Consider the following 22,681-nt stretch of genomic DNA (forward strand, 5'->3'; position numbering starts at 1 on the left):
CTTTTATCCCCAAAACCCCACTAACGAGCCCCAGCTGCATCGTTAATCTTGCATTCCGAAAAGACTCACAGAAGACTGCTGCTGAGTCACAACACTATCCCCCACCACAGGGCCCTTTCACCGGGTTCTGATGGTCAGGATGCGGTCGGAATGACGTGTCCACAAGATGACCTGCACCCTTGGTGCCTTTTTCATGAATCTCAAATCCCTGGAGGCATAGCCCCCTTGAATCGGAACTCCTTAGGTATCCGGTGGCCAGCATGTTTCCTTCTGCCCTTCACGGCGTTGACACCCCGTCCAGGGTCCTTCACCCTCTGCAAGGCCGACCCACCAGCCCCCCTACCGTCGGAGGTTGACGGCCGCTCTACCAGCTTCGGCTGAGCCTTAACACCCTGTCCAGGGTTCTCCACCCTCTGCAAGGCCGACCCACCAGCCCCCGTACTGTCGGAGGTTGACGGCCGCTCTACCAGCTTCGGCTGAGCCTTAACACCCTGTCCAGGGTTCTCCACCCTCTGCAAGGCCGACCCACCAGCCCCCGTACTGTCGGAGGTTGACGGCCGCTCTACCAGCTTCGGCCAAGCCTTAACACCCTGTCCAGGGTCCTCCACCCTCTGCAAGGCCGACCCACCAGCCCCCGTACTGACGGAGGTTGACGGCAGCTCTACCAGCTCCGGCCGAGCCCTAACACCCTGTCAAGGGTCTTCCACCTCCTCCAAGGCCAACTCATATGCCCCCTCGCTGCCGGAGTCCAGCGGCAGCTCCACCAACTCCTGTCGAGCCACCACACAATCCCCTCCTGCAGAGCCCTTCCCCCGGTTCCGACAATCGGGGTGCGGCCCACTGTTCCCTCTAAGGTGCGCGGCCGCGCACGTGGCAAGAAAACACCGCGCAGCCGTTTCTAACTGTGCGCAGTGATTTCTGCCACAGGCTCTGGAAGCTGAGGGGAATAGCTGCTGCTGCCTCCTCCTCCTCCAACAGCACTGCCGGATTTGCTGCCAACGCTGCAGCCGAGGTGAAGCCTCCAAACTCCCGCAGGCGTCCCTGCCCATGGCAGCGGCAGCGGTGCCTCCCCCTCCGCTCGGATCACCTCAGCTGGGCTCTGGGTTACCCCTGCCGCTGCCTGCACCTCCGCCGTGCTTTTCAGAAGCCATGAGGCCTTTTTCCCTGCTCCCCCCCTCCGCTGCCTTCCTACTAGCTCCCGCGGCCAAATGGCTCCTCAAAAGCACGGCGGAGGAGGAAGGGGGAGGGATAACACGGGGGCCAGGTCAGGTGCTCTGCGTGGAGCCTCCACACACAACCGGTGTGCTCCACAAACGTTCCTGCTCACTAGCTCAAAAGGGCCCTCACTGTTTCTCCAGGCAGCCCTCGCCCCTCCGTCCAGCCAAAGGTCGCTCCTGGCCAGGCAGGCTCCCCGCAGCTGCTCAGAGGCTCGCTCTCCTCCTCGTAGCACCATGAAATCCTTGGGTGGCTCCCAGCTCCTCTGCAATACAGCCAGTCCTTGACTTCACGCAGAGCACCTGAGCCTCCACGCAGAGCACCTGAGCTGGCCCCCATGTTATGCCTCCCCCTTCCTCCTCCGCCGTGCTTTTGAGGAGCCATTTGGCCGCGGAAGCTAGTAGGAAGGCGACAGAGGGGGCGGGAGCAGGGAAAAAGGCCTCATGGCTTCTGAAAAACCACGAAGGTGGAGGCGGCGGCAGGGGTAACCCAGAGCCCAGCTGAGGTGCTCCGAGTGGAGGGGGAGGCACCGCCGCCGCTGCCATGGGCGGGGGCGCCTGCGGGAGCTTTGGAGGCTTCACCTCGGCTGCAGTGCTGGGCAGCAAATATGTTGGTGCTGTTGGAGGAGGAGGAGGAGGAGGAGGAGGAGGAGGAGGAGGCAGCAGCTATTCTAGTGGTGGCGGGGGCTCGTTGGCATCTTCAGCGGCAGCCCTGCCCCCTGTGAAAAAACCCGAATATGGAGCAGATCCACGCAGATGACGTTGCTGCAACATGACTGGAGGAGGAATTCTGGGAGTTGAAGTCCACAAGGCTTAAAGCTATCAGGTTTGAAGACCCCTGGGATTTTTTTTCCTAAAGGGTGTGCAAAGGTCTTGTAACTTGACAGCTTTAAGACTTGCATGCTTCAATGCCAGAGTTTCTGAGCCAACATTTTGGTTGCTAAGCAGGACCGTTGTTAAGTGATACTGATATTATATAACACTTTTAATTAAGCTGGTACCTTGAATAAACATAACTTTGAGTTTCAAATAATACTGATTTCGTTGTTGTCTTAGGTAACATCTGTGAAAAAAATTCAGGTGCTCAGGCATTTAGGGCTGGCCATTACCGGGGAAGGAGGGTTCGCTATATCACAGAGATCCCTCCTTCCGGCCCTAGGAGTCCCACTCCAAGGCCAGATGGCGTGAGTAGTCAGGACCCTGGTCTCAGGCTGCTGTTGCTAAATGCCAGGTCTGTTGTTCACAAGGCTCCCCTCGTCCGGGACTTAATTTTTGACGAGAGGGCAGACCTGGCATGTATTACTGAAACCTGGCTGGGCACAGAAGGAGGAGTCCCCCTTGTAGAGATGTGCCCAGAAGGATTTCAGGTGCTTCATCAGCCGAGAGCCCAGAGAAGGGGTGGCGGTGTGGCTATTGTTATCCGGGAGTCTCTAGTACCTCGTAGGGTCCCTGCTCCGGAGCTTGTCGGGTGTGAGACTCTGCTGGTGAAGTTGGACCTCAAGGGTCAAGTGGGTCTGCTGCTAACGTACCTGTCTCCCAACTGCGTTGCAGCAGCCCTCCCCTCGCTCCTCGAGTCAGTAGCCGAGCTGGCAGTTGAGTTCCCCAGGCTTATGGTTCTGGGGGACATCAATTTGCCATCGCTCGGTGAACACTCTGATGGGGCGCAGGAGTTCATGGCTTCCATGACAGCCATGGGCTTGACCCAGGTAATCCGGGGACCAACCCACTCAGCGGGTCACATGCTCGACCTCGTATTCCTCTCGGAGCAGTGGATGTGTGATCTTGGTCTGAGGGGAAATGACACCATACCCCTGTCGTGGTCAGACCACTGCCTACTGAGGCTTGACTTCCGGAGGCCAAACCCCCACCGTAGGGAGGAGGAACCGACCAGGTGGTTCCGCCCCAGGCGACTGATGGACCCCTTGAGGTTCCAGACGGAGCTTGGGGTTATTCCTGATACTCTCGCCCACAGTTCGGCGGAGACTCTGGCTGCTGCCTGGTATTCGGCGGCATCGGAGTCTCTTGACCGGATTGCGCCACTACGGCCCCTCCGGGTCAGCGGATCCCGGAGACCTCCTTGGTTCACCGAGGAGCTCCGGGAGAAGAAGCGCCGGAGGAGACGCCTAGAGCACTTGTGGAGGTCCGATAAGTCCGAGTCGAACCGAGCACTATTAACAACCTGCACCAAGGATTACATCAGGGCACTTAGGGCAGCAAAAAGATCTCATATTGCCACCGTGGTTGCGTCCGCTGAGTCCCGCCCAGCCGCCCTGTTTAGGATAACCCGTTCCCTCCTAAATAGGAGGGATACGGGGGAACCCTTGCAGGGTAGAGCTGAGGATTATGCCCAATTCTTAGCGGACAAAGTTGCTCGGTTTCGGTCGGACTTGGACTCCACCGCAGCAGATCCAGCCGGGACACAAGAGGATCACTTGGCAAACCATCTCTGGGTTGAGTTTCAGGATGTTGCCTCTGGGGATGTGGACAAGGCCATTCGAGCTGTGAGTGCCTCCACCTGCATTCTGGACCCGTGTCCCTCCTGGCTGGTTGCCAACAGCAGTGAGGTGACACGTGGCTGGATCCAGGCGGTCGTAACCGCCTCCCTTCGGGAGGGGCACTTCCCCGCCGCACTAAAAACGGCGGTGGTGAGACCCCTCCTGAAGAAACCATCCTTGGATCCAGCCATTTTAAATAACTACCGTCCTGTCTCCAACCTTCCCTTTGTTGGGAAGGTTGTTGAGAAGGTGGTGGCCTTCCAGCTTCAACGGGCCTTGGATGAAGCTAGCTACCTTGACCCCTTCCAGTCCGGCTTCAGACCCGGTTACAGCACAGAAACCGCTTTGGTCGCATTGACCGATGATCTCTGGAGGGCCAGAGATGGAGGCCATGCGTCCATCCTGGTTCTCCTTGACCTCTCGGCGGCTTTCGATACCATCGACCATGGTATCCTTCTGCGACGACTGCGGGAGGTGGGGGTGGGGGGCACTGTTTTGCAGTGGTTCTCCTCCTACCTCTCGGACAGGTCGCAGTCGGTGTTGGTGGGGGGGCAGAGATCGTCCCTGAGGCCCCTAAAATATGGGGTGCCGCAGGGTTCGGTCTTATCCCCCCTACTGTTTAACATATACATGAAACCGCTGGGCGAGATCATTCGGAGGCACGGGATAAAATACCATCAATATGCGGACGATACGCAATTGTATCTGTCCGCCCCGTGCCAACTCAATGAAGCGGTGGATGTGATGAACCAGGGTCTGGAGGCCGTTAGGAACTGGATGAGTGCTAACAAACTGGTACTCAACCCGGACAAGACCGAGTGGCTGTTGTGTTTCCCTCCCAACAATTCGGCTAATGTTCCACCTATCAGGCTGGGGGGTCAAATTTTATACCCCTCAGATAGGGTTCGTAACTTAGGAGTCCTCCTGGATCCACAGCTGACTCTCGATCATCACCTGTCAGCTGTGACCAGGGGGGCATTTGCCCAGGTTCGCCTGGTCCGCCAGTTATGACCCTACCTGAATCGGGAGGCTCTCACAACAGTCACTCGAGCCCTTGTGATCTCTAGGCTGGAATACTGCAATGTGCTCTACATGGGGTTGCCCCTGAGGTGCATCCGGCGACTGCAGTTAGTCCAGAATGCAGCCGCGCGAGTGATAGTGGGCGCACCGCGGTTCGCCCACGTTACACCCATCCTCCGCGAGCTGCACTGGCTACCTGTCAGTCTCCGGGTGCGCTTCAGAGTACTGATGACCACCTTTAAAGCTCTCCATGGTAGTGGATCTGGGTACTTGAGAGACCGCCTTCTGCCGATTACCTCCCTCCGACCGATTAGATCGCACAGACTGGGCCTCCTCCGAATTCCATCCGCCAGTCAATGTCGACTGGCGACTACACGGAGGAGAGCCTTTTCTGTTGCAGCTCCGACCCTGTGGAACGATCTCCCCGTCGAGATACGCACCCTCACCACTGTCCAGGCCTTCCGCGCAGCCCTTAAGACCTGGCTCTCCCAACAGGCCTGGGGATAAGCCCTCAATTGCCCCACCCGAGTGTTGAATGTAGAATGCATGTTGTGTTTTTACTACTTATCTTGTTTACATATTGTTTATTTTGTATTGTACCCCCTCCCTAATGGTTGTAAGCCGCCCTGAGTCCCCTCAGGGAAAAGGGCGGCATATAAATTTTAATAAAATACAAAATACAAATACAAAAAAAAATGCCGCTCAAACACTATACTTCTCTGCTCACACTGAGAAAAAATTAGAGGGAACATTGGTGCAGCCCAGAAGGGTTGATGACGGCCTCCACGGAACATGGTCCAAGACACTGGTACCCCGCCGGGAACTGAGAAACAAAGTCTAGTGCTGCAGGGACCGGAGTCGACAAAGGCTGGAATCTAGGTGGAGTTCTCCTTGCAGACCTGGCCCGTTGGCACTGGGCTCATGACTCCACGCACCTCCGCATGTCATTTTTCAGATGGGGCCACCAAAATTGACCAGAGGCCAGGCGCAATGTCAGAAAAAAAAACCAATGTCTTGATGCAGACGCACAATGAATCTGCACGAGCACCCATCGATGGATGTGCCCTGCAGGAACATAGAGCTGGCTCCAACACTTCAAAAGATTCCCTTCCAAAGTCCATGGGGACGCTGGCCCCACTTCCGCCTTTTTTCACTCCACCCAGTCGTCACCCTGCTGCGCATCCCGTATCAGAGACTGCATGCTCACGGGATGACAAACGGCAGCGCAGGATGCAACAGGTGGAACAGTCTGAGGTGGAAGCAAGTTCGCAGGGTCAGAGTTCTCTACTTTACTCGGCAGGGCATCCGCCCTGGGACTCCACCCCCCCCGAACGTACGCTATCTTGTTCAAACAGGGTATCACGGCTGCACCGTGCTGGTTGTCCGACATGATAGTGCATTGCTGAGGGACAGCTGCAGTCCATGCAACCCTTCTGTTCTTCTTGGGGCAGCTCCCTGCCAGGTGTCCAAGATCTCCACAGTAGAAGCACAATCCCTCAGCACGTCGTCTGTCCATCTCTGTCCGTGACACTCAAGGTCTGACAGCACCCAACTCCATGGGCTCCTCCCAGTCCACTGCAGTCCCTTGCTGAACCGGCATGCTGGTGGTCTCCTAGAATGCATGGCGAGGCCTTCGCCTCTACAGCCGGGCGTCTATCAGAGGCACAGGTGGACCAACGCGTCGAACGTCGGTGGCTTGTCCACCCTCGCCAGTTCATCCTGCAAAGCCTCAGACAATCCATCCTGGAACATGTCCATTAGAGCTGGTTCATTCCACGTGGAATCCTGGCTACGTAGTCTGAATTCAGTCACATAGTCCTGCAATGAACTACTCCCCTGCTGCAGTGACTTTAGACTTCTAGCAGATGTTTCCCCCTTGATCGGATCTTCAAACATTCATTTGAAGTACTGGCAAAAGCCCTGAAAGTCATCCAACAAAGGGCTCTGCTGAAATAACAAGGGGGTAGCCCAACGGGCAGCTGTGCCTGAGAGCAAACTGATAATGAATCCCACCTTCGTCCGGTCAGTGGGAAAGTCCTCCGCTCTCAAACTCAGGAACAGCTGGCATTGTCCCAGAAACGCAGCAAACATGGCCAAACTCCCATCATATTTATCTGGCATGCTACTGGGCACTTCCTCCTTGTTTGGGGGTGGGGTGTTGCAGCTCTCTGCAACTGTTGAATTTGGTCCGACAACATTGCGATTTGTTGTGCCATTAATCTATTTTCAGCCATTAATTGTTCCATTATTACGGAAATGAAGGCTTGTCAGGCAGGAGTTAATCTGTTCTGTTCCCCACTCCTTCGCTTGTTAACAGACGACAGGCAAACAAAACTTAAAAGGACTCTCTTTATCAGTTCTCGGTTCAAACTGGCTGCGAGCCCAAAAATAACATAAATAAAGTCTCAGACTAGATAACAGAATACAAAACAAAACTCTTACAAGCAGTGCACTTCTCCCAAAGTCTCTACGAATCAGGGTTACAGAAAACAAAGCACTTATCCAAGTGTATCTTACATAAACTACGACTGATCATCAATCAATGTTGAACGAACCAAGAAACATTGACTCCTGCAACTAGGGCGTGGCACCATCCGTCCTTTTATCCCCAAAACCCCACTAATGAGCCCCAGCTGCATCGTTAATCTTGCATTCCGAAAAGACTCACAGAAGACTGCTGCTGAGTCACAACAAATTTGTAACTATAATTATTTTATATTTCTAAATAATTGGCAAAAGATAGTTAAATAAAAAAAGATGTGATGGATATACTCCTTGTGGTTTGCTCTTTTAAGTAGTCTAAAGTAAATTTTAGTTTACATACTTTACATTTTTTATCAATCTGCAGAAACTCGGAAAATTTCTGATCATAAAATTGTAACAAATTTTAAAATCTCGGTTTTCAAGACTGTGTATCAAAAGTACAAAATATCAGAATATTGTATATAAAGACTCTTTTTACCCATTTCTTTGTCACATCCCTATTTTGGTCATTAGAAGTCAAAATAGAAGATCTTACAATGTAACGCACTGTGACATTACACTACTATTTTTTTGAAATGTAGATTTTATCGTATGTATTCTACTGAATAGGAAAAATTGGGAAAGAATAAAATTGAGTTCTATGGGATTCTTCCTCCAAGCTTCTAATCTCCTATTTTTCAGCAGCAGAAGTTACTGTCAATATGATGTGATGACACAATGAATGTATCATTATTTGGCCCAAATCAGTCCTGATATTTTAAAAAAGAAATGATTGATTTTTCTACTTTTGTCTGCTACTCCTACTTTGGGTGTGTGTGTATGTGAGTGTATGCGTGCGCGCACACGCGCACACGCACACACATCTTTGAGTTAGCTTTCACTTCCAGTGACAGTATGGTCAAGTCCCTGCAGTTTTCTTGGAAACATTTTTGAAAGTAATTGCCCTTGCCTAATTCCTCGGGCCAAGAGTGAGTGACGGCCGAACCAGCTGGTTTCAGGCTGAATACAGGAACAGAACTTAAGGTCCACTACTTACTAGCCTGATGCTTTAACCACTACACCAAGCTGCTTTTTTTCCCTCTTAGATAGCCACAGTCATATTGCTGTGCCATTTCTGAACTCAATACACAATGCTCTGGCAATGCCAGTTATAGACTCATGACAAATTGGTTAGAAAAGGGTGACAGTATGTACGTAGGAAGAGCCAAGGTGGCGCAGTGGTTAAATGCAGCACTGCAGGCTACTTCAGCTGACTGCAGTTCTGCAGTTCGGCTGTTCAAATCTCACCGGCTCAGGGTTGACGCAGCCTTCCATCCTTCCGAGGTGGGGACAATGAGGACCCAGACTGTTTGGGCAATATGCTGACTCTGTAAACCGCTTAGAGAGGGCTGAAAGCCCTAAGAAGCGGTATAAGTCTAACTGCTATTGCTATTTCTACTTAGTTACCAATAATTGGATAATAGTAAAGGAATCTTGTTCTCCTCTTTACCTTTGCTTCAATCTGCTTAGTGTCGGGATTTTGAAATAAAAATTTAATTTTGCTCTTGCCATCATCTGAAGATCCTTTAAGCTGGGAAAACTTGTACCGCCATAGTACAGCCTGCAGGAAACAAACAATAAAAACGCATATATACATTAATGTACAAAATTGCTGCAAAAGAAAATGCATATCTGGGAAACTTCCAATCTACCAATATTAGCAAATATATTTTTTCTCTCATCTGAAATGAATTTTTTAACTTCAGTGATCCTATTTAATAACATCAGAGACATCAGAAAGGGAAAAAAAGTTCTTTATTTATGTTTTGTTAAATGAATGGTCAGTGTAGTAATCTGGGTCTATTTTTTGGTCATCTTTATTACTAAAACAAGGTATCGGTTTCCCATTGTGAAATCAGTGATTTGATAACAACTGTCATATGTAACCGTTGGCAATATAAACTGAGATAATAGGAATGCCATCTAGAGGCAATGTTCTCAATATGCTAAAGAGTGGAACTTACCATGTGATCCTGTTCACATGCACTCATATGACATAGTTTTGGAATCCTTCTCCAAGATTTAATATTATCCTACGTTAAGTATAATTTTAGCTTAATACTGCCTTTTTTTAATTGGGGGAATATTGTGGAATGTTCTGAATCTGAATTTGGTTGATGTCATATAGTCACAAAATATCAAACTTCCTTAAGAGACACAACATAAGAGAAACCATGGATTGACAGGGCTTGTTCCCATCTTGGAAAACTACAGAATTAAGAGCCTTAAACACAGAGAACAAAGAGAACACTCTCCTGTTAACTAGATATATCATCTTTAGTGGAGTATACCAGTATACATATTAAGAATATAACTGCTTCTGAAGAAAGGTGAAGCAAAATTTAGCATACAATAAAACTAAAACAGATATTATATGTATATTAATATAGGAAAACAGTAATCAAAATGGTATTATTTTCTTCAGCAGTAATGAAAGATATTGAAACTCAGCTATAAAATTATAACACATCACACTGAGACAATCTATGTTGGCCAATATTCTGCCTATAGTAATATAAAAAATGAAAACTTAGAGGCAGAATAAGATAGAGATATCTATCTGCTAGTATTAATCCTTGAGCTAATATCCTATTTCTTCTCTTCCTCACATCCCCCCTCCTGCCCTCCCTCTCTCCTATCTATCCATCTATCCATCCATCCATCTCCTCACAAGCATACCAAGAAACAATTACATAAATAATAAAAATAAAGGGTGATTATGTATATATTGATATATACACACACATATGTATACATGGACAAATTTTATGCTATAGAAACTCTCTCCATATACATGGACAAATTCTATGCTATAGAACTAAATTCCCCAGCCTTTCTGGCTTTGTGGACTGGTGGGGGAATGGTTCAGTGCGAGCAGTAGGCAAGTGCATCCACATGCAGCTCCATTTGCATGAATGGCAGACACATGCACCTGCCATTCATGCAAATGGAGCATGCATGCATACACGTACCTGATGCTCACATGTGTGGGGGTGTGCACGCGCACTCACCTGCCACTCCTATGGTCTGGTTCTGAAAGGCTCAAGGCCCGGTAATAGACCATGGCCTGAGAATTCTGGACCCCTGCTATAGAAACTCTCTGCCATACATTTTATTATTACACCTACATAAAAACAGTTGTGGCTTGGGTCACCCAGTTACACCCATGATTTTTATGCCATTGGTGACACCTGTGGAGTTTTCTCAGTTTAGACAGGCATTTGGTGGTCAAAAATGTTGGTCTCAGTAACAGGAATAACACATAACACACACATCCCCAAAAAATGAGAGATAAGACTAAATAAATAGTAATATGAGCAATCTTGGAGTGTTCAACATATGTATGTTCAGGAAAATTTGGAAATATCTGAAAATGTTTAGAAATAAATTCTTGAAAATGAATATGGAATTTCAATCAAAGCAGCCAAATATGTGAATTGTATAAATTTTGGCATGTATTAGATTTCTATTAATTTGAAAATATTGCCTTTAAATATAATTATAAATCAACATTAATCAGTGAATGATTATTAAATAAACTGTTATTTCAGAAAGGTTTTCAGGGACAGAACACTGATGTCTTCTCTATACTTCAATATTCCTTTATTAAACTTATGGAGCAATACTGCTCCATTAAACTGAAAAGGGAGAGACAGAAATAACTTTAGGAGCAAATGTCAAAAGATTCCATCCATTAAAGAATGTTCCTTGCCCCAGTGAGCCTACAGAAATTACAGCTTTCATTTCCAGTTTAGCATCACCTGACTTGCTGATGTTTTCTGCTCCTGTTTTTTTGCTGTGGAGATGGGAAATTTGTCTGGTTACCTACAACTTCCAACAAACCTCACTAGTGGCTCTGATGGCTAGAGATTGAAATTGCTGGTAGCTGAGTGAGAGGTGGGAGAAACATTGCTTCCCTGTGGTAAATACGCTTGAATTGGATTTTCAAAGTACATGCATGACTAAGGAATTATCTATAAGCAATTGCAAAATAGTATTTTTGGGGACAACCCTTTGGTAACTGTTCTGTTGCAACCAAAAGTCCCTGAAGGTATAAAAGGGGTAAAAATGGTCAATATGGGCATAGGATTCAAATAAAGGGAATGAATGAATGTATATATACAATGCTGGTCCCAAAATGTTTATATAAACTTTCAGAGCTGGATTAGAGAGGCAGCAAAGATGCAGTTTGACTAATCCTCCCCAGTGTTAGGAATAAGTTGCTGCAAGTTATACTTTTTTGTGCATGCTGGTGGATATTCTTATGCATTGCTTTATACTTATAAGAAGCATGGAGACCAGAAGATGATGCTAACATGAAGCATATTCTAAATCTAAAAGGATCTTCAGCTGTTCAGATCTTCACATAAGATATTTCTGGGTGGTTCAGTTATGGAGATTGTAAAATCTTTACTCCAAAGAACTTCACCTACTGCTTATTCTGATATCTTTGCAATGCCGATTGACAATTTCCTTTTTTTTTTAAAGAAAGGGCTTTATATTAGAATATTCTAAACAGTAGATTATGCATTTTCACAACTAAAAAATGACTTTGTTTTATACCTTGCTTACATAAGATGCACAGAAACCATACTTGAAGAACAGAATGACTTAAAATAAATGAAGTAAACCCACTTAACATTCATGAATAAATGCAAACTGCCTGAAGCAAGAAGCCAAAATAAACAAAGCACAAAAGTGCTATAACTGCATAACTGAGCAAGATTTGTTAACCTGACTCTATATTAGCATGTAGCATGCTTATTGATTTATTTGATTGATATCCTACCTTTGCTTTGTACAACTTTGTATATAACACTTCCTCCTATTCTTTTCTCCACATTAACCCATGAGGCGAGTTGGGCTGACAGAGAGTAGCTGGCCCAAAGTCATTTGGTAGCATCTGTGCCTAAGAGATGCACAGAATTCTTGGTCTCCAGACTTCTACTCCAGCACCTTAATTGCTGTTCCGTTTGACTCTCCATATAATAATAGCCTAACAAACTCTTATCGTCTTTTTATTTTCAGACTGAGTTAATGTATCAAATGTGACAAATGTTAAGTACGGTAGCAGATAACCTTCCCTTTAAAACATATTACATTGTAAGAAGGGTTATCATATGGGAGGCCAGACCCCACTGAATAAAATAGAAGTAAGTTTATCCATTGTGGTGTAGGGAAATAATGAAGAATGGAAATTGTTTCTTCTGCATGCTGTTTAACCAGGTGCCTTGTGCTTGCAAGACATTTTTTCCCTATTTTTTGTTTTGTTTTGACTGCATAAGATCTCATGACAAGTTCCAGAAGAACCCCATTCTTATTCTTCTTTTTACTGCATCAAATGGGTTTCCTCAGTATGAAAACATTTAAAAAGAAAAAAAAAAGTAGTTTCAATCATGTGTATTATAAAGCCAGTCTATTTAGCTATGCCTTGAATTACCATCCTAGCATCAGCCACACTTCCTGCAATTTTATACTCGTCATGAATAAAAATAGCCTGCAGTATGCTGGGTGCTGGTTTTGGCATGGTGAAAAGCTGTAATTATTTCTAGGGCCCTTTCCCTTGCTTGGCACACACATTATTTAATTTTAATTGGAAGTTGCACAATTAGCTTCAATGCCTATTAATAAGACCCAATTTCAGAAAATATGGAACTGCTAAAGCTATTTGAATTCTAGAGCCAGCAACGTTGAGAAAATAAGACCAATTTAGTGCAGGAATACTTTAGCAGTGGGCAGCCAGATGTCTTGCGGAGTCCAAAAAATACAACATGAAGACAAGTGTCTATGATTGTTTACTGCAAAACAAATGATATTCAGAAGCAAGCTGGTTCTGAAGTAAAATAAACCTGTGGGTGCCTCTTTTCCAGATTCAGAATGCAACTTCCTCTAGCAGTATTCTATGAGTTTCCTCAGTTGCTTGCTCCAAATTCCTCTCTCCAAATTCCTCAGAGAATCAGGAAGCTGCAGTGGGTCAGTGATTGACAGATAACCACTCAAGTGTCAACTGGCCCAGCTGCCCTTTATTCCTATGGACAATCAGCTCAAATCCCTACCAGACTCTTGGATAACTTCACAGGAACCATTAACTGCCTGGTTGGAGTGATCTAATATGATCTTTCTTTCTATGGGAGATCATGGTGTATCAACCCTGGGGGAGGGGACACAACTAATGTGTGACTCCTTATGTGCAATACCAACTATTCTAGTTAATTATAAAAGGGATGAGATGTTTTAATAAGGTACTTGTTGTTCTCTTCTCACCTGTTGGGTATGGATGACCTTTTATTAATGTGTTTATATTGGGAGTTTCAGCAGATTAAAAAATCAAGATGGCGGCTATGACCAATGCAAAACACATAAAAAAGAGTGAGGGATAATTTTCCAGTTGTGACTATGATTCTATTGAAGAATTATAGATGCCCCTGGTTTGGGGCGTCTATGTGTCTGTGCGTTCTATCTTTACTTTACCAAATCGATTTGTATATAGTAACGTAATGTCTTTCTAACTGGACATAGAAATGATTGAGTTAAGGATTTATTGCTTCATCATAAACTCATTGATTACTAAGTGTTTTAATTAAACCTTTATGTTTCAAGTAGGGCAAACTACCTGTGCTCAAATATTAATTATGCTACTAATTAAAGTTAATATATAATTAAAAATGATGCTTGAGGAGTTAAATTTGTCTAAAAAATATTAACTAAAAGTAAAATTTAAAAGTTCACGGATAGTAGAAATATTATCTTTCTTTTGGATTAAAAACCAGTTCAGTAAAATATTTTAAGTACAAAAAAATGGTGTTCCACATTGAAATCTGCTAAATATTCAACCCTGTTATATCTATCTCTATATAGATTAAAGGTTGTGCCCTGAAAATTTGGTTAAAGTCATATTTATCATCCCTTGAATTACAGTACAAAATTGCTCTTGCAAAGTGGAAGGTTGGAGATGGGAAGACACAGAGTGAATGTTAGTACATATGAGGTTTCATTGCCCAATAATCAAACAGTTTTGGTCTGCAATCTTGCAGATTATGTAAAATATTATATGAAAATATGCTACTTTTGTGGAATATTGCTTTTATTTGTTACATTTGATGGGAATATTTTTTTTTCCTATGAAATACATAATTTATGATCTTTGTCTGATAATGTGTGGAAATGTTGAAGACCAGAGCTATGGAATTCATTAGGTAGTTCTGACCAAGTCATGATCTAGTCAGCTCATCCCATCTTATGTTAGAAAGTGAGAAATAAAATTAAGTGATAACTCGATGTATGCCAACTTGAGCTCACAATGAAAAAGAATTATATAAACATCCTCCTCTACCTTGCAGTAGTCAACTTCAGCCTTGCTGCACAATCACCACAGCAGTATAATACACTCTAGATATCTACTCCTTGCGAAATGTCTGGGACTTTTAACTTCCTGCCAGCTTGTCTATTGACATTGGAAGTTGGCAGGCAGTTGTAAGGTGCTCCTCACTTAATATCCCATAATTCTTGCTTAAAATCAGAAACAGATTAGTGATAGAAAGTCTAAATATAATAATTTAAACAAAGGGATAGAAGGGGAACTCTTCAAATTTGCAGATGATACCAAGCTGGCAGGAAGAGCCAACACTCTAGAAGATAGGCACAAGATACAGAAGCATCTTGGCTTACACTGGGCTCTATCTTGAACCCTGGGTCATATATAACAAAAATATATTTAATGGTGACAAAAGGACGGTTCTACATTTAGGCAAGGAAAATCAAATACACTATTAAGACATATATCATCTATTCCAGGTACCACCAGTCCTAGTGGAGAATCACATAAATATGATCTAGCAGTGTTCTGTAGCTGCCAAAAATGCAATGAAATCCTAGGTTGCTTTAACAGAGGAATAGAATTAAGATCATGTGAGTACCACTTTATAATGCTCTGGTAAGACCACACTTCGAATATTGCATCCATTTTGGTCGCTTTAATACAAAAATGTTGAGAGTCTAGAAGAGTGCAGAGAAAAGCAACGAAGATGATTAGGGGATGGAAGCCAAACATATGAAGAACAGTTGCAGGAATTGGGTATTTCTGGTTTAATGAAAAGAATTACTAGGAGTGACATGATAGTAGTGTTCCAATATCTAAGGGGCTGCCACAAAGAAGAGGATGGCCAACCAATTCTTCAAAGCACCTTGAAGGCAGAACAAGAAGCTAATCAAGGATGGAAACTAATCAAGGAGAGAACCGATCTAGAACTAAGGAGAAATTCCATGATAGAACAATTAATCAATGGAACAACTTGCCACCAGAAGTTGTGGATGCTCCAACCTCAAGATTTTTAAGAAGAAATTGGACAACCATTTGTCTGAAATGGTATATAGGGTTTCCTGCTTGAGCAATGGGTTGGACTAGAAGACTCCAAGGTTCCTTTCAGCTTTATTGCACCGCTATTCTGGGCCCAATTGCCTTTGTTAGCTGAGGACTGCCTATACTATTTGCAAGGAACTAAATAGTAGTTTGTAATTAATCAATAAGAAATTTTGTTGATGTAATATATTAAGAGAAACAACTTATACTCTATATTATCTGTTCTGATATTATTGTAAAATAAAGCTTTTTCTAATAGTATTTTTTTATTTATATATAAATATTTTGAAAACAGTGTATTGTCCAGGAATTTCGTTTTACCAAAAAAGCAACAGATATAATAATGATAATAATAATATACATAGTAATTATAGCAATATTAATAGTTATATTAGCTTATTTATGGTCATGTTCATTATACTAGCATACTTATAGACAACGTTCATCTTTTACATGCACATAACAATAATCTTTCTTCATATAATATTTACCTCTTATATCTAACCATTGATAAAATCTATCCCATGTTGAGTAGTATTCTGTATCTCCTTTATCTTTTATTTTCAATGTCAGTCAATGTCAGACTGCACAACTCGGGTTGCTCAGATAACTGAAAATAATTTATATGTTCTGGCTAATATCTAGGGTTCAGAATAAATAAAACTCAGATGCTTAAAATCTGAATGTTCCAAATATTAATAATGATGAAATAACTGGGGAGTTTCAGTGAAAATGCAATAGAAAATAATAACTGGTGTACTATGTTCATATCAGATTTTGGATAACACACAGTATTTCTACCTCCAAATATTATTACAGTGAGTAAGAAATAAGTCTCACATTTATGATGGTTGCAGTGTCCCAGGGTCATATGATCCCATTTTGCGACCTTCTGACAAGCAAAATCAATGGGGAAGCCAGATTCACTTAACAACTGTGTTATTAATTTAACAATTGCAGTGATTCACTTAACAAATGTGGCAAGAAAAGTAGTAAAATGGGGCAAAACTCACTTAACAAATTTCTCACTTAGCAACATAAATTTTGGGCTCAATTGTGGTCATAAATTGAGGATTACTTATATTGGTTTGTGACAGAAGATTAATGAATACAGACCTATAATCCTACACAATCATAGTATTAAATATATGGAATGGGAGTTCATAAGCTGTAAACTACTTACATTTGAACAAGACCTTTAATTAGCTTTTTTATTCTTGAAATATAATAATTTAAACTAAAGTGCCTGGAAATTGATTAAAGCTCACTAATATGTTGAAACCCATTAAATAGCTAGTTGCAAATTAATTGAAAGACAATTTTTAAATAATTTGTTGAGCTACTTGTAAGTAATTACGAGATACATGAAATGATTTGTAAGTAATTGACTTAATTTGATTTAGCATATAATATGTTAACAGTGAATAATTATTTTTTTCTAATGACTGGGGAAAATATGTAGGAATACAAATATTAAGAAAAATGATGGATTTAATGTCTAATACATTTACAAGGGGAATAAAGCCATGTTCATTAGACAAATTGGTCAAAGACATTTATTATGTTAAACTTGAACTTTGGGAAGAATTTAATATTGATTAGATGGAAATGCATGAAAAAATAGAACAGAAGGATGTGGATGGAAAATAAATTGACAATGGCTTTTTACAAATAAAAAAAAGAAATATGTAACAAAATATGTCATGAGTGAACAGCAATAAATGCAATACAGAAATTAACAAATAAGAGTAATATTGCATGGTTAAAATTATTAAACTAGATTAAATAAAATACAAAGAGCTCAATCTGAATACAGATCTAAATCATAACTAATATAATAAAAATGAAACATATACACAATAATTCATAAATTTTGGATCCTGTAGACAGGATTTATAGTATCAAAATTATAGTTGGGGAAACTTTTAATTGTTTAAATAGAGTTCACTTGCAATTTTTTGTAATGAACTGTGTTCTCTAACAAAGATTATATTATTATATTATTAGGGTGTGATGCTAGTTCGCCTCCTTATGGTGCACTGTGGATAATGTGACAGTGAGAACTAAACAAACTAGCAACTATAGACTTTTCTGGTTCTCAAAATATATGGCAACTAAAAGAAGTCCATGTATGGTATGCTGGCAAATAAATAAATAAATAAATAAATAAATAAATAAATAAATAAATAAATAAATAAATAAATAAATAAATAAATAAATAAATAAATAAATAAAACAAATAAGTACTTCAAACATAAAATAGAATTTAAAACAAGAATTTCCATATCTCTTCTTGAATATTTATTAGGTGGCAAGAAATTAACTGAAAAGAATTCTAGCTGTCAGAGAAATGCATTCCTGCTATGGTTGTGTTATTTGGGGGCTGTGCAAAAGAAAATCCATTACTGTTGATTGTGTTCTGTCTTCATTCAGCTGCAAACAGCATACTTAGCTCTGTTTATAAAGTTTAAATATTACTAAAATTATAGATCACACTAGCCATTTTTTCTGGGCTGGCTGGTAGGTAGTATTTAGTAGTATGGTAGATAGTACTTAGGCCTATTTCAAGTGTCCATTGTCCCCTGGGAGAGAAGAATTGAAACATTTTGAGCTTTATTCCTTTATAAAAATGTTCGAAAACTTGAGAAAAACACTTTGCTGAGTGATATTACAGAAGCACTTACCAAATATGCAGTTTCAGTGTGGAAACTGAAATTCTTAAAACTCAGCTCTAAGAAAAACTTAATCTGACACAAATGCATACACATCTGTTGCAATGGGATACAGAGTGTGCCCCATGGATTGCTCCAAACCAAATTTAGTCTTCAGGCCAGATAAGTAGTTTGGAAGAATTAGTAGTATTGCCTGACAAGACCTGAAGCATGTTTCCGGAGTGGCAAAATCAACAGAAAAGCACTCATCAAGCTTGCAGTAATCATGGTAATGTGAGAGTTTAGGGTATGTCATGGACCTGTCAAAACGGATTACTTGATTCAGGTAAGTAAGCAAAGCATGTTGCCATAAGGCTAGAAAAAGTATTTCAAGGACTGAGTCTGAATCTAATGGTTACTGTCTGCTAGGGCCGCTGGTATTTCTCTTTGATCAATACGTTGTGCCAGTGGGGTATTATGATTAATGCAGTTGTGTTAAATTTTCTCTGCTACAAATATATGCTTACATTAATATCCTCTGTTCATACAGTTTCATATCAGATGGATTTCATCAAACAAAACAGTTTCTCTAAGTGGCTATTGGTTTTCATTTTATAGGAAAGAAGCACAAAAAGACACAAAATGTAAGCTGCAGGATCCAATTTGGGTTAGTCACCAGGACCAGAGATTTAATCTTCTGAGCTTTCGGACTTATGCTGGAACCCATCCTCAGGTTAACTTTTCTCTTACCAGATTGTGACATTTTCGTGAGAGTGAAGTTTCCTGAGGATGTGTTCCAATACGAGTCCCAAAGCTTGGAAGACTAAACCACTAGTCCAAATGACCAGATCGGATCCTGCAACGTTAACTTGGGACATGTATATTTGCCTTCATTTAAAAAATATAGACTCTTCCTTGCTTTGCTATTACCATTGCAGAGCTACAACCTGATTTCTAACTAATGTGGAGAGTGATTTTTTTTTTTTGCTAAACCACTAGATTAGAACAATATCGCCTAATCCTGAGAGCAATCTATAAATAGAAAGCTATTTCAGCTTGTGTCATTTGTTCTAAGTTGTGGTAGAGAGAAGAAACTATTCTAGGCACCTTAGACTAAAACCTTTAGAAGTTATCACTGTTGTCAGAGTAATTAATTGTTAAGGAAAGGCACCTGCTCTGATTTTGTTTCCCTGGGCAAGTATAGTTTCTACTTAACAAACTTTTGAGTTGCAACAAACCTGTCGATAACTCTAACCTAGTGGATGCTGGAAGTCAGGAAAAAGCAGGAAAGTTTATGGTGCACTGCATATATACACTTGGCAGCACAACCACACAAGTCTCCCATCAAGGATGACTGCATCCTACACCTGAAGAGAGTGGAGATGGGTACAGCACCACATGAAAGAGGATCCAAACTCCTCAGGAAGTAAGAGGATTGCCAAAGGCAAACATGAACAGCAACCTGGGAGAATCAGCCTGTGGAGTCATTACTGTATTACAATTTTATAACAAAGAGTAAACATGACTGTATTAAATATTTGCAACTGGTCTTGATAAACTGAAATAATCAGCAAGATGAAAAATGTAGCTCAATTTAGTCTGACCAAATTGCAAACCAAAGCCAGTCCATCTCAGATTCCTGGTGATTCAGCAATCTTCTATGTTTTTCCTCTTAAATTCATCTTAGGATCACGAGTACTCTGATTAGGAGGCAGTATCCATTCTTTCATCATTAGAGTTTTATATTATTCAGGATTCGTTGCATTAGGTTATGGAGAATGTGGCAGTAAGGTTACAAATATAGTCAGTAGTCCAAAAAGAATGGGGAGAAGACCAGAGAAGAATAGATGTGTACATCAGATACTTTATAGTACTTGTGTCCAAAGCAAATATTTTTTAGCTGTGATCACTTTTTGCATTTTATATCTTGTTTTCTACTTATTCAAATATTCTGCAATGGCAGGAGAAAATAAAATCCATTGCTTCTTTTTTTTTAGATTCAGACATGGGAGAAATCTATAGGTCAGTGATGGCTAACCTTTTTCCCGTCATGTGCCAAAAGTGGGGGGAGCACAGGGGAGGTCATGCATGGGTGTGCCCACACCAATAATGCTATGTGCGTGACCCCTGCTCTCCCTCCCCCTGCTTTTGGCACGCAATGGACCTGTTTTTCGCCCTCTACAGGCTCCAGAGGCTTTCTAGGAGCCTGGGGAGGACGAAAACAGCCTCCCCACTCCCCCACCCCAGAGGCCCTCCAGAGGCTTCAGGAGGCTTCCCTGAAGCCTCCAGAGTGGGAAAAACGGCTCTACAGGCAAACTGGAAGTTCAGAAACAGACTTCTGGTTTGCCCATAGGCCCATTTTTTGCCCTCTGGAGAATTCAGGGAAGCCTCCTGAAGCCTCTGGAGGGTGAAAAACGGGTCTATGGGCAAACCAAAAGTTAATTTTCCCAAACTTTCAATTTGCGTGTTGGGTTGTTTTTCGCCCTCCGGAGGATTCAGGAAAGCCTCTGGAGGGCAAAAAATGGCCTTTAAAGAAGGCTGAAGTCAGCTGGCCAACATGCACATGCGCCCTGGAGCTCACAGGGCAATGCCTCGTGTGCCCTATCAAATGGCTCCGCATGCCACAGGTGCCATAGATTTGCCATCACAGCTATAGGTCATAGTCTCAGAAGGTGTATTTTTACTAGAACAAGTTAGATGTTGAGATTACAAAAACATAATTTCACAATTCCATTTTTTTAAAAAAAGATCTGCATATGATTTTATCATCTTTTTTTTAAATCAATCAATTTTCTTGATTTTTTTTCTTCCTGACACATGATTCTCTCACTAAAAGTACTTTCTCCAACATGTTCACCTTGGCACCTTTTGGTAAAAGCCTTCTTCAAGTACAAGTTACCATAGCATCACATGTTGACTATTCACCATTTTTTATTTATTTTCATTCATCAATCACTGAAATAGCTCCATCATGTGATTCTTGGGATTGGAGCACTGATATAATTCTTGTGTCCTTACCTTTGTTGCAGCATCAAAGCATACAAAGCCCATGCCAAAGTCTATGGTAAGCCCCATAAGATGACTCTCCAAAACACAGGCATATGTCTTACACTAGAAAAAATCAAAACAATACAACATATTAAATGGCATTTTTCTGGCTATATTTGTAAAATTGTGGTTAAAAGAAAAATCTGAACGTTAGTATACATCTTATAAATGGGCCCAATAAAATGCTTGCAATTATATATAGTGCAATGTGAGCAATCTCATCCCCTCCCCCCCCTCCCCGGAAAGGCTGAAGGAATCCATTTCCTTGTTGACCATTTGTTCTTAGCTGCAATCATTGGCTTTGCAAAACATGAAACAATATTTAATGTGCTATTTCATCCTGAGCAATCCCACGCTAACTTGAGGGACTTTGTCTGCCAGATAGCATGAACATTCCTTAGGATTCAATCTGAGTCGGTCACCGGAACAAAAGGTTTAGTCTTCCAAGCTTTTAGACTAGTGCTGGAGCCCATTCTCAGGATACTTCTTATGCCCATTTTGGTAGAGTGAAGTTCCCTGAGGATGAACTACAGTATGTGTCCAAAAGCTCAGAATACAAAACCTCTGATTCTGGTGACCTATCTGGACCGGGAGGCACTTTGAATGGTCACTCACGCCCTCGTCACCTCAAGACTGGATTACTGCAACACACACTACATGGGGCTGCCCCTGAAGAGTGTCCGAAGACTACAGCTGGTCCAGAATGCAGCCGCGCGAGCGATAATGGGTGTACCGAGGTACACCCATGTTACACCTATTCTCCGTGAGCTGCACTGGCTTCCTATCGGTCCCCGGACTCGCTTCAAGGTGCTAGTCACTACTTTTAAAGCCCTACATGGTATCGGACCTGGCTACCTGAGAGACTGCCTCCTGCCATTTACCTCCCAACCACCAATAAGATCACACAGGTTGGGCCTCCTCCGGGTGCCGTTGACCGGACAATGCCGGTTGGCCGCTCCCCGTGGGAGGGCCTTCTCTGTAGCTGCACTGGCCTTGTGGAACAAGCTTCCTGCTGAGATCCGGACCCTCACCACCCTCCCGGCCTTCCGTAAAGCGACTAAGACCTGGCTGTTCCGGCAGGCCTGGGGCTGTTGAGTATTCCAGCCCCATTTGATGAAATGGATGCTGTGTTGATTTTAATTTTGTAATTTTAAATGTTTTAAATGTTTTTATTGTTGTTTTATTTGCTGTGAGCCGCCCAGAGTCCCTAGGGAGTGGGCGGCATACAAATACCATTAAAGTTTGAAAGTTTGACCAACCCAGACTGGGTCCTGCAACATTATCCTGGTATATATATATTTCTTCATTCATGAACATTCCTTACCATGGCCAGGAAAATGATCCTGTGCCCTCCCACCCAAAGGTGAATAG

At 42.7% G+C, this 22,681-nt stretch overlaps 1 protein-coding gene across 2 annotated transcripts in view; it reads right to left on the reverse strand.

The window, feature by feature from the left end:
- SNTG1 (syntrophin gamma 1) overlaps positions 1–22,681 on the reverse strand; it is a 299,119-nt gene that overhangs the window by 2,835 nt on the left and 273,603 nt on the right. For both annotated transcript variants that reach the window (XM_087707075.1, XM_087707074.1), the window contains 2 exons: positions 21,281–21,373; positions 8,703–8,813 (listed from right to left, as the gene is read on the reverse strand). In XM_087707075.1, coding sequence (XP_087563201.1) covers positions 8,703–8,813; positions 21,281–21,373 — 204 coding nt within the window. The remainder of the gene's footprint in view (positions 1–8,702; positions 8,814–21,280; positions 21,374–22,681) is intronic.

Source organism: Thamnophis sirtalis, unplaced genomic scaffold (assembly GCF_051295495.1).
Source record: "Thamnophis sirtalis isolate CommonGarterSnake01/CBP01778 unplaced genomic scaffold, rThaSir2_p1.2 scaffold_2, whole genome shotgun sequence".
Taxonomy (NCBI): Eukaryota; Metazoa; Chordata; class Lepidosauria; order Squamata; family Natricidae; genus Thamnophis; species Thamnophis sirtalis.